Source organism: Bison bison, unplaced genomic scaffold (assembly GCF_000754665.1).
Source record: "Bison bison bison isolate TAMUID 2011002044 unplaced genomic scaffold, Bison_UMD1.0 scf7180017864056, whole genome shotgun sequence".
Classification (NCBI taxonomy): Eukaryota; Metazoa; Chordata; class Mammalia; order Artiodactyla; family Bovidae; genus Bison; species Bison bison.
The window spans coordinates 3,244,490-3,261,989 of NW_011494628.1; the positions used below are offsets into that span (position 1 = coordinate 3,244,490).

Genomic DNA, 17,500 nt, shown 5'->3' on the forward strand with positions numbered 1-17,500 from the left:
GAGGCCCTGGACAAGATGTTCCAGGTACGTGTGGAAAGTGGCCCCGCTGTCCTCCAGCTGGGCCCCCAGCTCTTCCAGAGTTGGCGGATGGATCTCAGCCTCCACATACGAATTATGAGACTGGGCCACCATCTCAAGCGGGACCTGAACCAACGGGCACACAGAAGAGCAACACAGAAATGTTGAGACTGATAGAGAAAGTGAAGTAGCGTCACCGAAAACCACGGTATTGGTGACAGGCCGGGTGCCGCAGGGCAAGAGGTGTTTGTCTGAGATCAGTGACAGCAGTCGGGAGAAAGGGCTTCTGAAAGTCAGGAAACCCAGATCTGTTTGAGGCTACATTTATTATTCAGAACATCGCCACGACTTCCCATTCATCCTTTCCATTTTTCTTTGATTTTACTTGTCATATATTTTTATTCAGTTTGGCAAAACTTGGACTAGGGAAATTTAAAAAGTGCACAGACTTAAGGGGAACATCAAACATGACTCAGAAAACAGCTTTACCTTTTTAGCACACTTTTTCCTTTTGCAAATGCCAGTTTTGCCACAAAAAGGATGCCAGAAGTCTAGTTCACTTACTCCTTTAGCATGTCTGTGGCTGTATTCATAAGCTGTCACTGATTCAGAGTTAACCGCAATTGTTCAGTATCCCCCCTCCACACACACACATACATTGAATCTAATCAAGTCCTGAGGTCACATTAAATATACTGTAGTTGGCTGGCCCAGGACCTGGCACGGAAACTTGATGCAGCCGTTTTTATAAACATCATCATCATGGTAAACCCAAGTGTCTTTAACTGTCAAAGCCTCAACTTCGGGGTTGCCTCCTCATATTTCTGGGAGGCACTATTCAGTGTACCATTGTCAAAAAAAAAACAAACTCAGAAATAAGCCATAAATGCAGTAACCATTCCAACTGTCTTATCGAGTTCCAAGAGCTATAAGGAAGGAAGACGGTTGGAGCCTTTCACTCACCTCAAAAAGTCTGTCACATTCCATGATCATGTGGGCCAGCCCCTGAGCCGCGGCCAGATTCTCACTGAGGTCCTTTTGATCTGGCTTCCCAGCGGCATATTTTTTCTGGATGACTCTGTAATTGAAGGGGACAACGCTCAGCGGATCCCAAACCCCAGAGCATTTCACAGGACCCAGTTCACCCCTCTGCTATCTCTTCATGCCTGGATGCCACCCAGATCCCAGACTTCCTCATTTCCAAATAAAAACAGTGACCACACATCTTAGATATCCCGAGGCAGGTTAAGAGTCTGACAAATGGAAAACCTTGGAAAAACACAAGGGCAGGAATAACTGTTGGGGGAGAAATTAATTCATTTTTCCCCAAGTTTGAAACTACTTCACCGCAAGCTGCCATGCTTGGGCCTGAAATCCAGTCTTCAAATTGAAGATTTTGTAAAACACATACAAAACAGAATTCCAGGTTTTCTGAATCACAGAGAACACTCTTCAATGCTACCTTGGTAATTCTCTGATTCTGAGCCGCAACTCCAAACATTTTCTGATTATAAACGAAGTGCTAACAGATCCCCAGGTTGAAGTGCAACGCATGTATTTTTCTTTTTTTTTAGTAGCCCTGGGGAATACCTGATTTGGGATTAGCATTCCTGTCGAGAAAAACCCACCTGGGGGAGCTTTCTTTCTTCAGTAAATTCAGGTGGAAGAGGGAGGGGGCCAGACACACGGCCAGGTTCATGGGCGTCATCTGATTCTCTTCCACCGCGTGGACCACGTCGTTGAGGAAGCACAGCAGCGTCTGCAGCACCTCCCGGCTCTCGTCGGCCAGCAGCAGGACGGCCGCCTGCACTGCCTGCAGCCGCTGCTCCTTGGGGACATCTGTTAAAAAATGGGTGCCGGGCTGTCAGAGGGCCAGTCGCAGAAGGAGCCGGCGGGGTAGGGGGAGTGTGTGCTACCTTCCTGCGAACATGCTTGGGGTCCTTGGGGTCCTCGTCGTCATCAACAGTGACCATGAGGACAGCTAGGAGCACAGAGAAATCATCGCTTTGGACCCGGTGTCAGAACCCCCAGTCTCACTCCAGAACTCACGGTCTTAACGACGAGGCTGGACTCCCAAAGAGCACCCTGTGCTGGCTTTCGATACTCACCTGTCTGCCGCCTCTTGCCCATCGCCCCCCTTCCCTAGCTTGTGAAGTATCTCTCAGGATGCCCAGGGCTTGTGGGAAGGGGAACCAGGTCCCCCCTCCTCTCAAGCCTTTCTCCTTCTGGGTGGTCCCCGTGGTGATGAAGGTGGTGGTGAGGCAGGGGGTGGGGCGGGGAGCCCTGGTCATGCAGGCTTGAAAGAGAATTGGCCTGAACAGTAAGAGGTAACTAAGAGGGAAAAATCCTAGAAAAATGGGTGCTCCGTGCTGCATTTTGCTGCCCCCTGGCTGTGTCTATCAGTGATCTTTTAGGACTGTTGCTGCTGCTGCTAAGTCGCTTCAGTTGTGTCTTACTCTGTGTGACCCCATAGATGGCAGGCAGCCCACCAGGCTCCCCCGGCCCTGGGATTCTCCAGGCAACAACACTGGAGTGGGTTGCCATTTCCTTCTCCAATGCATGAAAGTGAAAAGGGAAAGTGAAGTCGCTCAGTCGTGTCTGACTCTTAGTGACCCCATGGACTACAGCCTACCAGGCTCCTCCGTCCATGGGATTCTCCAGGCAAGAACACTGGAGTGGGTTGCCATTTCCTTCTCCAATGCATGAAAGTGAAAAGGGAAAGTGAAGTCGCTCAGTCGTGTCTGACTCCTAGTGACCCCATGGACTACAGCCTACCAGGCTCCTCCGTCCATGGGATTTTCCAGGCAAGAGTACTGGAGTGGGGTGCCATTGCCTTTTCCGCTTTTAGGACTGACTCACTGCCTTATTCCCCTCACTGTGAAAGACACCATCAGGAGCTCACTTGAGTTAAGAAGTGTGAAGTGATAATAGCTTAGTCGTGTCCTACTCTTCCTGACCCCACGGACTGCAGCCCACCAGGCTCCTCTGTCCTTGGATTTCCCAGGCAAGAATACTGGGAATGGGTTGCCATATCCTCCTCCAAGGGATCTTCCCCACCCAGGGATCAAATCCGTGTCTCCTGCATTAGTAGGCAGATTCTTTACCGTCTGAGCCACCTGGGAGAAGTGGCTTCTTCCCCACAGACATTGGAAAACTCTTGACACCACAGTCTATCCTGGAACGTTGTTATTTCTAGTCTGGCTACTAGAAGTCACCGCAGGTAACTCAGAGCCTCAATCAATGTGCTGGCTACCTGACCCTCCATTCTTGTCCTGTCCGGTAGCTCCTGTTCACCACTTCTGGATTCATGGGTCAAATAAGCAGTTCTGATGGACACTGGCCCTGCAGCACAAGCTTGGCTGCCTGGGATATACTTGCTCTCTCTTTCTTCTCTAAGAAAGGCCATCTTCTGTTCAGGTTTGGGCTGTATTGTGCTCAGGGAGGTTGGGCCCTTCCCTCTGACCCACACTGGCCCAAACCAAAAATGGTAACCCCGTTCTTCTCTCCAGTGATTGATTTAGGGGAGAAAAATGTATACTTTCTGGCCTGTGGGACCAAGATAAATGTTAGGTAGGCGCTTCTGTAAATTTATCTCCCTGATAGAAAGAGACACATGCCTGAGGAGACCCCTTCTGCTGACCTCTTGCCTTTGGATGTGATTTTGGGAAGACATGATAATGTGAAGTTGTGGCAGTCCTATTGTGACCTTAAGGGGATAACGAAGAGAGGCGTACTTCAGCCATGGTGTCCCTGAATTAACCAACTCTGGAATTACTCAACTCCAGATTTTCTGTCTTGTGCGATTACATGATGTCTTTATTGTTTAAACAACTGTTTGTTGGATCCTGTGTTTATAGCTGAGAACATTGTAACTGGTCATCTCTCTCAACAACGCCCAGAGGTTCTCCAGTGATTAATGAACCAAATATAAGCCCTTTGCTCTAATGTTCAGTGCCCTTCCTGGGTACAGGCCTCAGTCTAACTTTTGGAGTCATTTGATGCTTCACTGGACAGTTACCCTTCTGCAAGCCAGACGGAAATCCTATAATCGCCTGACACATGTGCTGTTTGCTTCACTCAGCATGTGCTCCTTGTGTATCTCAACCTTGAGTTGTCACCTCTCCATCAAGTCCTTATTCCTCATCTCAACCCCATTGGGTGCTTTTTGTAACTTATCATGGAATGTCTCCAGTTTTGCTGTATTACAGTTATCTATGTATGTCTTGTCTCCCTAAGTTGTAAGATGCCTAAGAGCAGAGTTAAGTCTTACTCATCCATGTTCTCTGCAGTGCTCAGCACAGTGCCCTGAACATAAGCTGAACTCAGTAAATGCCTGCTCAGCTAAAATAAACCCTGCTTTGATCTTTTTTTTTTTTGCTTGTGCGTCTCACAAAGAGCTGAAAGCATTTATCTCTTGGAAATAATCTGGCTTTAACCTTAGACTGATGTCAACCATAACCCAAGAACCGATTTCATGTAAAGGCTCATATATGCTACTTCCAAACCATAAGGGAGGTTTTACTGAAAAAACACAGCTCAACCTCTTATGGCAGAAACATGAATTCCCTGTATTTAGGCTCCAGCAACCTGTATCACTAACTTAACCTACTCATTTTGACAAGATAATATTTATTTAGTGGGTCACTACTTTATCCTGTTTTGACAAGTGGTACTTGTTATAATCCTTTTTGATTGCAAACTCCTAAAATACATTTAGTACAGAATTCTCAATAAGCAGGAATCCTCTTCGAGTTGGATCAATTTCACGTCAAGGTCCATTTCATGCATATGTTGCTAAAAACTTGAAAGTCCACAGGCTGAGTGTTTTTTTCCTGAAGAATTGAGACTTGGACCATTAAATACTTATCGCTGACCCTTGAACAACATGGTTTGACCTGCACAGGTTCACTTAACAGGCAAGTGCTTTTTCCTGATAAATACATAGTCAGCTCTTCCTATACTTGGGTCTTGAATTTGCAGATTCAATGAACTGTGAATCCTGTACTGTGTTTATGACCTAAAGTTGTCTGAATCCTCGGATGCCCAATGGAGGATACGGAAAACTGACGGTGGGACCTGAGTGTCCTTGGGGAGTCCTGAAAGGAAGCCCATGCGGATGCTGTGTAAACATAACAGTGCTGCTGGGAAAGAGCCACATGTTCATTTCTGCCCTTAGCAACTACCTTTAGCAGGGTGTGCCTTTAAATCAATAATTGCTATTTTTAATTATTAATTATAGGGGCTTCACTGAGCATTATCAACTTCACATCACTTAAAAAGTTCTAAGTGAAAATATAAATTAGTTGAATTAAGCTTAAGCCTTGACTTGCTTTGCTTACTTATCACCAGTTAAAATGCATGGTATTAAAATACAATTTTCCCTTGATTTCTAGTCATTTTAACACATCTGGATTTCATATATACCAAGGAAATGCTTTCTTTTTAAAAACACCTGTATGTAAAATAAATTCTATTGTGTCCCTTTTCATTTTAAGTTTATTAAAATTACACTGAAAGTTAGTTAGTTTTTTTTTTTTTTTTAATATATCTTACACAAACCCCTATTGAGAGAAGAAAGGTTTTTATGTCAAAAAGTATTTTCAAATGCATAAAATACAGCCTGGAGATTTTCATATCAAAGTGTGAACAAAGTTGACTCCTGTAACTTTTATATACTTCATGCATTGCGTGTAGGGTTTCCCTGGTGGCTCAGTGGTAAAGAGTCTGCCTGCAATGCAGGGGCCACAGGACGTGTGGGTTCGATTCCTGGGTGGGCGATCCCCTAGAGAAGGGCATGGCAACCAACTCCAGTATTTTTGCCTGGAGAATCCCATGGACAGAGGTGCCTGGTGGGCTACAGTCCAAAGGGCTGCAAAGAGTCAGCTACAACTGAGGCAACTTAGCACGCATGCATGTATTACCTGTACGATTAAAATTCAATCTGTGTACGTTTTTTTTTTTAGGTGAATGGATGTGCTTTAGAACAGTTTGAGCACTGTACCACTTACACTGGTAGATGTGGAGGAAGGTCTCACTGAGCTTGTTGGTGAAAAGAGGCTCGGGAAGGTCCCGGAAGAACTGCTTCACCATGTCCGCCACGTCGTAAGCGGACTGGTCCTCATAGCTGACGTTCTCAGGGAAGTTCTCATTCATTTGACGTAAGGCATGGATTCGAGATTTCACACCTGATTTTCGAAAAAGACCCACCTGAAACAAGCCACAGGGATGTGTCAGTGAGGCTGCCTTTGGCCCCAGATATTTTCTTCCTACGGCAAGCACCTGGGGGGTGATGGGAAGGCAGTGGGACCAGGACTTGGTAAGCTGGAATTGTGGCCAAACTAGTCAATTGTAAATTACTAATTTAGCTACTCTGGGCAGTAGCAGAACACTGACTTCCTCTCCCACAAAATGAAAATAATAATAGTACCCCATCTTACAGGGCTTCGGAGAAAATAGATGTGATTGTGCTTTGTAACCTGTCAAGTCTTAAAACACCACCGATGTTATTATTGTTTTATTGTATTGTATTTAGTTAACAAGTAGTGATTAAATACCCATTATGTATCAGGCATACTTATAACTTCTTGGAGTCATCAGTGAGCAGACCAGACAAAATTCCCTGTCCTCTGGTTGTGTGCACTTTAGTAGGGGTTTTGAAAAAGTTCTGTCAATGGAAGGTTTGATAGATACCAGATAAGCAACCATATCCAATGCCCCTTTGAGGGAAAGGTTTATCGGGAATGTGTTCATGAAACAAAATAATATCATAAGCATGTATTTTGATTGAAAAGTCTTACTTCTACGCTTTTCCTTCTCCAGAATCCTTGTGACATAGGTTTCTCGTATGATGCACCTACTACTCTAGCTGGTGAGTTGTTAGGTATGTAAGTTATGGCTCTGGTGAGAATGATTCCTGAGTGGCTTTTCTTCAGACTTCAAGACATTGTCTTATGCCTTTTTTATTTTTAAGCACTTACACTCCTCTGCTTGACAAATAAATGTAGCAGTAGGGCACCATGGGGATGATGCCCCAACAGGGATGAGCAAGGGGGAGCAGAGCCCTGTGGGGATGCAGGGTCCTGGAGTGGTTTCCAGGTTATGCTGTAGGCTCCCCTCGAGTGGATCTGCCGCCACCCCAAAAGAACTGAGCTTCTCTGGGAGCCCAGGCTTATAGTGCATTAGTATGTCTGTTATTTTTAAATGCCTGCAGGGCACTGAGTTTCTCAAAACCAGTTCTTCAACCCTCCATCTGCACTCTTCTCACTCCCCAAGGGCTCCCTAGTTGGCCCGCTTCCACGCTCCCAGCGGTCAGAGAGGTGGGCAGTGGCCGGACCGGGAGTCAATGCTGGCTGCTCTTCCCCTGCTCTGGAGAGTCACGCCTCCCTGGCTGCTCCGTGTGCCAGGCCGGCCTCGACCCAAGCTCCGGCGTCTGAGGAGAGCTCTCTCAGTTGCTGCTATAAATGGAGAGCAGCCCTCACTCTTTCGAACTGCAGTAACAGCAAGGGAAGAATTCCAAGCAGTTGGGGAATACTCGGGGTTTTGTATACGTCAGAGGCACGGAACACAGGGGAAATTATACACCACTACTTTTTGTGGCAATAAAGACAGAATCCTTAGTAATCCTTCTCTGCATTCTGAGGCTTACCACCCCAATTCCACAGAATTGGATATTCAGGCGGAGTGTCATTTAAAACATTAATCACTTTCTTTTTGATTCTTAAGGTTTGGAATGCCTAGAAAATGCACAAACGTTGCCAAGAAGAATCTAAAGAACATTTCTCTTCCTCTGGCGACTACTCCAAATTTCATCAAAAGGCAGGAGAAGAAAGCATGTACTGTCAAAAGAAAAGTTCAAGGTGTCAGATAAGTGATTATCGGGAGTGAGACCCGGCCTCAGTGTGTTTACATCTCTAATTCTGGAAGGAGGCCCAGGACCAGGCCTCAGGGCCGTGATACACGGGAGTTCTCAGAAGCCAAGTGCCCCGGAGGTGAATTCCTTAGCGTGATTCACAAACAGGGCTCCTCCTGTGAGTTGGGAGTATTCCATCCAAGAATTCCTGTTATTATTGTTTTTGACGGTGGAGAAATACTGATCGTGTTCTATAAAAAGAATAATGCTGACAACTGTGTGTGTGTGTGTGTGTGTGAGTGAGTGAGTGTGTGTGTGTGTGTGTGTGTGTGTGTGTGTACATGGCGGGACCATGTTCCTCATTGTCCTCTGTGCCTCGCCGGCGTGGATTCTGGTGCACGTGAGGTGCAGGTACACACACATCCCAGGGATGCTTTCTTTGTACTGTTCTGTCTCCAAGTTTCTTTCTAGTTTCAGCAGATACTGTTATTTCAACGATTTGAGACGTGTCTGGAGCTCTCCAGCCGCCGGGTCTGTGCTGCTTGTTCTGACTTCAGATCTCACAGGATGTCCAGAGGGTTGTCAGGTATTTATTTGTTCAGACTCAAATTCTGACAGTAACCTTCCCATCCCACCCTTATCTTCCAGGGGACGTGGGAAATATCTGTGGGTTCTGTGGATTTTGGGTGCTTCTGTTGGAAGCGCCAAAGGAATTTTTTTTTTTTCTAAGTCTAATAAAAGTAAAGGTGGTCTGAAATCAGATTCCAGATGGAGTACTGAGGATGGCAGAAGAGACAGATGGGAAGGGCCCCTGTCATAAAAAATGGCACTGAGCTGATGGAACAAGTGCCCTACTACCTGCCTTGTTGTTATGTGACCATGGGAATTTTCTATTGTTTAAGCCATTTGGGGGCAGGGCTACAGGTTCCTGCAATGGAAAACTTCCTGGTGAGGTAAGTAGAAGCTTTTTCTGGGACCAGAGGGAATAGCTTTTCTTATCCATCATCGTAGAGCAGCCAGGGCTAGGGGTTCCCAGGATTGCCAACCATCACTTCCTCTTCAAAAAGCTTTCACAGCTGCGATAAAATGCACATTTCTGACTAATTTCTTTTTGTAAGTAAAAAGTGGAGGACCAAAGAAACCACTGAAAATGCGTTTCTTCTAGGGACACCATGGTCATTGTGGCCGATGGGAGGCGACCCCAGGCCCTTCAGCTTCATTATGAAGAAGACCCAAGAAGTGTGAAATGTCTTTCATTCGCTTCTGTGTCTGTCGCTCGCGGCCCGGTGACCTGGGTAGTCACATGTGGATGCACCTTTAGTTTAATGCTCTGTGGTTGCCATTTTGAAATTCTTTGTAATCTCTATGCACTTTTCATTTTGCACAAGACTCCACAAATTACACAGCAGGGCCTGCTCTCATGTACCAGAAAGTATGGCTCCAACATCCTCTCTTAATAGGGAAGAGTAGTGGTCAGCAATGCAAAACCCATTTCATAAGCTTCTCTCTTGCACGTCATCTTCATTTTCAGGGTAAAAGGATGAGTGATGAGTGTCCCTCTGGTCTGGTTTTACTGTCCTCTCTCTTTGGTCTTCCACCTAAACACTCAGCTTTGAAAAGCAAGGACTCAACGTGTAATTTAAAAAGACAGACCCAGGAACATCTCATTTTATGACGTTAGGTAGGCAGCAGGTGGAGGACACTTGTGCTGAGTATGAAGTGTCTTCACAGCATAATTGGGCTTTTAAAACTTGCTACTCCATTAGAAGGAGAGCGTGGGCATGAGTACTGCATTAGAATTCAAGTTTCATCTAAATAGTGTTAAATCTCCTACTTGGCGTCCTGCTTATGCTAATCCTTTCAGCACTTAATGATGTTTATCAGGACTTGTGTTTCCTCTTCTTTAGGGATGTGCGCCACTAATGAAGAAAGGTTGGTTTTATCCAGAGAGAGAAAGATGCCTGAGAGCAGTATGTAGCGGGTTCTTATGTGGAGCCTTGCAGGTTTGGCCACTCACTGCCATGACTCCGTACTCATCAGGAGCTGGGTATAACTTGGGTATCATCTACCCTTCTGTGTAGCTGATTTAGGGCAGAAATAAAAGCTCAGCCAACAGAGCCTGCTCCTTTCACACACTGCCATGTCTGCAATGATTCATAATCGAAGGTAAACATCCTTATTTCATCTCCAGCCAACTGCTCAGGTGAAAATGGATACACTGTGTTTCAGCACGAAGAAGATGTTCTGTACTTGGGGATGTAGGCGGCCCTGTTTCAGGCCTCTGTCTGGCTGTCTTCAGTCCTTTGTGACAACCTCCTGTTTGAGAAGAATGCTTAGCCTGAGGGGAAGGAGTGGAGCAGGGAGGGAGCCTCCCTGTCTGGGGTGAGAGGCTGAGCCTTGGGACAGCCCGAGAAGGTGGTTGGAGGGGACCACGTAAAAGGAGCAGCAGAGAAGTCGGTCAGCGTGCTTCAGAGGAAGGGCATCTTAGACCCTTTGGTCCTGCACAGTCGTGGGGCTGGGGTCTCAGGATCCTGAGTAGACCTGAGTCTTCGATTTAGAGGAGGTGCCATTGGTGAAGGAAGAACACTTATCTGGTGGGTTCTCCTTCCTTGTTCTTTGGTCTCTCTTTGTTTTCGGATTCACTGGCTTTTATTTGCTTGAGTTGGCTCTTAAATCTCTAGGATAGTCTTCCTCCTGAGCCTGGTTTTCTTATTATGTTTCTCTGCTTTCCCCTCATTTCTTACTGTTACTGCCTGCCTTCTTTGCAGGGACCAGAGGGGGCCCTCTGTGTGCCCCCCACACTCTTTGCTGATGAAGGTAGGGGGTCCTTGCCAGCACTGAGTGCTTCCTAAGGGAGGGACTGGCTAAGGCGAAAGTCCCTTTGGCATCTGACAGATTCTTTCTTTGGACGGAGACAAGAGAAGGGCTGACTTGGTCATTGTGTTTACATTTACAGTCAGTATCCACGTCCACGAAATGAGCCTTTTTCTTATAAAGCTTTGCCAGCATACTGTTTTTCAGGGTAGTGTTTGTCCAGATTAAAAAAGAAAGACAGAAAATAGTTACAGGCCTGAAACAGAGACAGGGAATAAGCATAAGCCAGGGAGCAGTGGTTGATGGGGATTTGGCGCCACTTTCCTTCTCTCCATTTGAATGACTTTTGCTTCAAACAGGAGACTGGCATCAATAACAGCAGCAGTGCTGGTGATACACGTTTATTCAGAGTCTACAGAGGGCAGGACTGGTTTCCGTTCTGCATAAAGACTATGCAGTGAGTGGAGTGGTGATATTACAACACATGTGTAGCCAGTCTTGTATAGGAAAAGAATTCAAAGTGACTTATAGTGATCTATAAATTAAGGATCATAGATGAGACCATCAGAGCAATAGGAAAATAAAGACAGAAAAGGAGAGCAGGAAGTAGGAATGAGGTTCACACACAAAATTCACGCATGCCCCCATGTTATATATATTAACTACAGGCAGAATGTGCATTTGGTTTCAATAATTCTCGCAGCCAATGTAGAGAGGAAAACATATCCAGCTGAATGAGCCTGGTATACCTAATATAGACAGGTCAGTTATCCCCAAAATAACAATGCTTTCAGGTGCTGGGGGCTGAGGAAGAAAAATTCTTTGGTTCTTACAGAAAAGACACCACATGACACAATGAATAACACCATCAGCACAATCCTGACACTGAATCCATCAGTAAGCTGTTTAGGGGCACTTCTCAAAGTGTCCCTCAATGCCAGAGGTGGCGTAACCCCAAAATCACTGGGGACAAGCAATTCTAACGGGTGGTAGTGAAATGCATTTGTTAAAAACTTGGACCCTGGAGATAGATTTTCAAGCAAATGTTGGCTCCACCATTGACACATGGGGGCTAGCCCTGGGTGATATGGGATTGAATGAGGCAGTGAGCACAGGATACCTAATATCCCTGAAACATGCTGGGCACTTAGGAAAGGTTACACTTATTGAGTGAAGAGTGTAGATGAACTGCAGCATTTGCTTTAAGCATTCCAGAACAAACCCTGTTTTCTCTTAATAGAACATTTGCCGATAAGCATTAGAGCCAAAGACTCGAAGAGAATCAGCCAAGAGGGGAGATGGGTCTTATATACCTTTATGAAAATTGAGAAGTTTGGAAAAACGTGTCTGAATAGCAGGCTACTCTCCACAAAACACAATCCTGGGTCTATACTGCTGCTGCTACTGCTGCTAAGTCACTTCAGTCATGTCTGACTCTGCAACCCCATAGACGGCAGCCCACCAGGCTCCCCCAGTCCCTGGGATTCTCCAGGCAAGAACACTGGAGTGGGTTGCTATACTAATAGTCCAATAAAAGTACAGTTGAAGCTTCAAAGTCCTGTGCTGAAGGGCATGGTGGCAGTGCTTTCAGGACTGCAAAAGAGATTAACTAGAGTGAAAGTGGAGTTGCTCAGTTGTTTTCGGCTCTTTGCGACCCCGTGGACTCTAGCCTGCCAGGCTCCTCTGGCCATGGGATTTTCCAGGCAAGAGTACTGGAGTGGGAAGCCATTTTCTTCTCCAGGGGATCTTCCCGACCCCAGAATTGAACCTGGGTCTCCCGCACCCATTGCAGGCAGACTCTTTCCCATCTGAGCCACCAGGGAATTCCCAGGGTATTGGCAAATGTTTGAGCCCACCTCTCCAAAAATTTTTCTCAATAAAATACCCATAGACCTTCTACTTTTGATTAATGTGTGCCTTTGGTTAAAGTTCTAAAATTTAAAAAAAAAAAAAAATCTAACGCTTAACTATCAGCTTCATTGGATTGCTCCATCGGGATGTTACTCACAAATCAATTAATGTTGGGGCATCTGCCAAAGATGAGTGCTGTTGGTTTTAGACAAGTGGTCTCTTGCTTTTCTTTCTGAGAAATAACAGGCAAGCCATCCAGGCCATTTCTCAACAAAGCAGCCATCACCACCACAACGGTAACAGCAACCACGTTTACCTCCACTGTGACATCCAAATATGCAAAAATGTAGATGTGCGTATTATCTGAATTAAGAGTGGGAAGGGAAAAGGGCATGAGGCATCGAGTTCAATCAGTGATGGCACTGAATGAAGAAGTTACTCCTGTTCTTTTCCACTGAAAACTGCTATTTGATTCATCAAGAGACCATCCTGATTCTAAGCATGATCTCAGCACTGGGGTGGAGACGACATCAGTTCATGAGTTCGGGTGGCTTAGCTCATTCCTGTCTACTTAGCTTAAGGCCAAGGGTAAATCAATGAAAAGTGCAAATAACCTTAGGTTGGCACAGATTCTTCACACGGTATTAAAGAGTAAGATGAATAGAAGCCATTATAGAATAGTTACCTGAAAATACCCTCAATACTCAAGGCTGCAATTGATCAAGCAGAAACATGGCTTTTATTTTGGACAGAATGTCTAATAGAGAAACTAATGAGTATTAATTAGGAGGAGCAAAAGCCTGGCCTGGTTAATCATAGACTAGGTTGCACTCTGGGCCATTCATTGTCCACCATTGAGGTGGCCCCCACAGTCCTGGAGACGGAAAATGGTCTCCAAAAATTTTGTTCAGCTTGAGCTTTTTAATCAACTCCACAAGATGAATGGACATTTAACTTAGCTGATATTATTTTCATGTTTTACTTGCACATTTAAAAAATATATAAATAAATTTAAAAATATAAACAGTTATGGTGCTGCTTCAAAAAAAACTAATAAAGGGAGATATAAACACCTAATTCTAGTTTAAAAACAAACAGGGACAAAAGAATGCTATGAAATCAGTGGTGGCATTGAGACCGTAATTAAAAGGAAATGCAGTAGATAGCTTTACTCCCAGTTTCCGGGGAACACAAATTAGCCATCACAGGTACAAATGATCAGTGTTAGCTTTCTGCAGTCACTCCAGGGTGTCCTTCAAGTTGCCAGTGAGGAAACATCCTCGCATGGCTTGATGAGGATGTCACTTGGTCAAATTAAACAGTGACCTCTAAAGATGACAGTGCCTTTTCTTTCGGAGGCGCATGTCTTGTCTGACCCTGGACAGATCTGATCTGGCTGGTGCTCTGTGCTGCCTGGCCTGTGCCTGGGGCTGATGACCCTACCTGATCGAGGCAGTTGCTGCGTAGATACCTCAGCGCTTGCTGGATGCTCTGTGGCAGGGGCTGCCCAGTTCTCTGGACGTGAACGATGAGGGGAACGCCAAAGACCGCCTTGTCTCGATAATCAGGAACTTTCATCCTCTTCATGAACTTTGGAACTGCCCTAGAATTCACAGAAACCAGGTCATGCACGCCTCGTGGAGCACACTGCGGGGAGAGGCTGTGAAAGCAAGAGGGAAGCCAAGCTTTTGTTGGAACATCTGACAGGCGCTGGGGAATTCAACATTTCTCCCTTGATTATTCACATTACATTGGAAGGACTGTCTGTGCCCTGTGCCTCTAACTGTTAAACAGGGTGATTCACATTAGCAGAATGGATTTATGGCCCTGCTTCTAAGTGCTTGACATTCCAGTTTAACTGTGACGGACACACTTCTTAAATGATAAACACTTTAAAGTCCCCAATAAGACAAAACAAAACAAAATTAAAAACTACATCAGAAAGAAGAAATTTGGTTGGGGTTGGGGGAGAAAGAAGAGAAGATAAAATATTATGTTAATATCTTCCCTTACTTTTCTAGAACCAGTTGTACTTTTTAAAGAAAATTTTAATGCACAAGCATATGTTGATTTGACCACACAATTTATAACTTACTTATTATATTTTATAAAATATAAACTGCCGATTCTTCTTTGTGCATAATATATAACATATGACAATCAGCAGCACATCTTACGTTTTTCCAAATCCATCAAATTGTCTAAAATCGGTCCACATTCAAGTTCCAACATATGCTTTTGTGAGTTCCTTATTCCAAAGGTTTACTGCATAGTCTTGTTTTTATTAGCCAATGAAATAAGAGCGGAACTGTATTTGAAGAGTTCAGTGCTCTCAGAATGAAGCAATGCTCTAAGCGTGGAGCTCTGGATTGGGCCAGGAGGTACAAGAAACAGATGTTTTCTTTGCAAACTGCCAGAATTACTTTATGGCAAGTTTATTTTTAATGTCTCTGTTCACAACTAATCACTCTTTACTTGGAGCCTGACTGCCTTCCCTGGAAACTGACAGAGAGCTACAAATAAAGTAATGCTTCCTGTAGGCTACATCTCATCCAGGCTTTGGCAGCCCAGGGGTGGACACTGAGGAAGAACTCTGGGCAATTTTTGTTCCAGAAAACTGGCAGTGAAGAAAACAAACAGATTCCTCAGAACTCAGAAAGCAAACACTGAAGTGCTTGCCATCACACACTGAGCCCTGGAATAAATGGTCTGCTCCAAGGCGAATGGGCTACGCACCACGTCCAGCCGTGCTTGTTGGACATGGAGTGTTTCTCCATGATGGCCGTGAGGCGGAGCAGCGAGAAGCGCTGGAGCAGGTTCAGCTGGCCGGCTGTCTGTCCGCTGATGTGGGGTGATGCCGTAGATGGCTGTGGCTGGTGTGAGAGCTGGAAGCTGTTCCACCGGAGTCGCCTTTACCGGAAAGACCGTCAGAGAAGCCGGTCACAAAAGGGATGGGTTTTTCAGAAAACATGGGATGTTACCGATTTTTAAGTAGCTAATCAAAATAGTTTCCGAGCCAAGAGAGTTATAGAGCAAATGGAGCAGAAAGACAAAATGCACAGAACAAACAGAAGAAACTATTTTGGAAGAAGTCATTATCTGTTTCATTGGTGGTGTTAGTTGCTCAGTCGTGTCCAACTCTACGACCCCCATAGACTGTAGCCCGCCAAGCTCCTCTGTCCCTGGGATTCTCCAGGCCAGAATGCTGGAGTGGGTTGCCATTCCCTTCTCTAGGGAATCTTCCCGACCCAGGGATCGAACCCAGGTCTCCTGCATTGCTGGAAGATTCTTTACTGTCGGTGCCACCATTAGGAGGCTTAAATAAGTGATATAATAAATGTTATATGTTAGTTTATTCCTAAATCCATTCCCACAGTGTTGAAAGCACCTGAGACTGTGTGTGTAAGAAAGAGAGAGACGTTCAGACAGACAGAGGCAGAGATAGAGATCACACACATTTGGGAGCTGTAGAGTACAGTCACACTCCCGTCCTGACTCCACACTCTGACTTGTGACAGGTGCAGATGAAGCTCTCCTGACGTGACCGTACAGCAGTGAGCCCGAGAGACATCACTGCCTTGGGAGAGACCCAGCAACACATACAGTAGGGCTGTTCCTACTGGTTACCCCCTTCCAGGCCATTTATCTAAGGTGCTTGTGAAGTGATCATAGTAAAACAGCTTTTATGTGCTTTGTATTCTGCATTTTAAAGTCAAAATAAACATATGAAGTACTGCATACACCTTAGATCTCAGAAATTTCTCATAGAACTTTTTAAAAATTTAAGATTTGGCAAAAGAGATGCTTGGCAAGGTCATGGGAAGAGCCTGTGCACGGGCAGTGGGCCTGGTTATCAGTGCTTTGCACATAAGAAGCTCAATTTTTTTTTTTTTTGCATAAAACCAAGATTGAAACAAATGTGAGTTAACATGGATTCAATCTGCACAAAAGACATACCACTGTTCAAATAATTCCCAACCACGTACATCACTTAGACCAGTGTTAAATATTTAGAAGGTACTCTATAAATGTTTGTTAAACAGACCATAATTATTATGAAATGGATTTAAACCTCATTTCACAGAGCCATGCCACCAACCTGTTTGGCCTGGTCAGAGAGGCCCCTACTCCTGAGTCCCTCCTTTCTCTGACCCCAGCGGCCTCTGACTCAGTAAGAGATGCTCCATCTCTTTCCATGTCACTGGGTGTGGTCCGACCTTCAGAGACAGAGTTGCCTTCGAAATCCAAGGTGATCTGATTGGGAGAGGGGAAAGGGGAGAAGCCAGCCTCTCCGGAGCTGTGTGTCTGTGGTTCGGGTAACACGTTTCTGGACCAGTCATCCACCACCTCCTGGAGCCCGTTGACGTGATGGAGGATGTCATCCAGATGAGGGAAGAGGTCATCCTTTTCCAAGTCCAGAAGGTCCCCGGTGCTGGCATACAGGTGGGAGCCGGGGACGTTGTCGTAGATGCTGACCCTACTCGCCCTGTGGCAGGACCCCACGAGCCTGGGCTCCCTGGCCCCCGGGCCGGGCTGTCTGCCCAGGGAGATACTCCCGGTCCTCCAGCTCGCCCCGTGGCTGTTGTCTGTTGGTGAGAGGCTTTCGATAGAGAGCGCCTTGGGGAAGGTCCCTGGCTTGTGGTCCTTGGGGACATGCACCACCAAGTTCTCTTGCGAGTGAAACTCGTGCGCGTGGTGCTTTCGGTCCCCCGCGTCCTGCAGCGCTGTCCCTGCCAGCACGTCCAGGTCTTCTAGGTACATGCCCCCGCGCTTGTGGGCCTCCTGGCACTTCCGCTCCTTCAGGCCGGGCGTGCTCCCCCCGCTGCTGCTGTTCTCCGAGGGGCTGCTCTCAGCGCCCCACTTGGTGGCGCCAGGAAGCCCGGCACTGCCGGTGGCGGGGGGCGAGTTCTGGAGGTGTCCGTTTGGGATCTGGACGCACTGCATGGCCCTGAAGGACTCGGGCTCCTG

The 17,500-nt window shown here is 46.0% G+C and overlaps 1 protein-coding gene across 1 annotated transcript in view; it reads right to left on the reverse strand.

Annotated features, from left to right (window-relative positions):
* Positions 1–17,500, reverse strand: part of STARD13 (StAR-related lipid transfer (START) domain containing 13) — a 166,850-nt gene that overhangs the window by 6,168 nt on the left and 143,182 nt on the right. The window contains exons 6-12 of the mRNA XM_010835935.1: positions 16,632–17,500; positions 15,269–15,442; positions 13,976–14,135; positions 6,027–6,225; positions 1,647–1,857; positions 982–1,096; positions 2–144 (exon numbers count right to left, since the gene is read on the reverse strand). The exon at positions 16,632–17,500 is cut by the window's right edge and continues 40 nt beyond it. Of these exons, the coding sequence (XP_010834237.1) occupies positions 2–144; positions 982–1,096; positions 1,647–1,857; positions 6,027–6,225; positions 13,976–14,135; positions 15,269–15,442; positions 16,632–17,500 (1,871 nt within the window). The remainder of the gene's footprint in view (position 1; positions 145–981; positions 1,097–1,646; positions 1,858–6,026; positions 6,226–13,975; positions 14,136–15,268; positions 15,443–16,631) is intronic.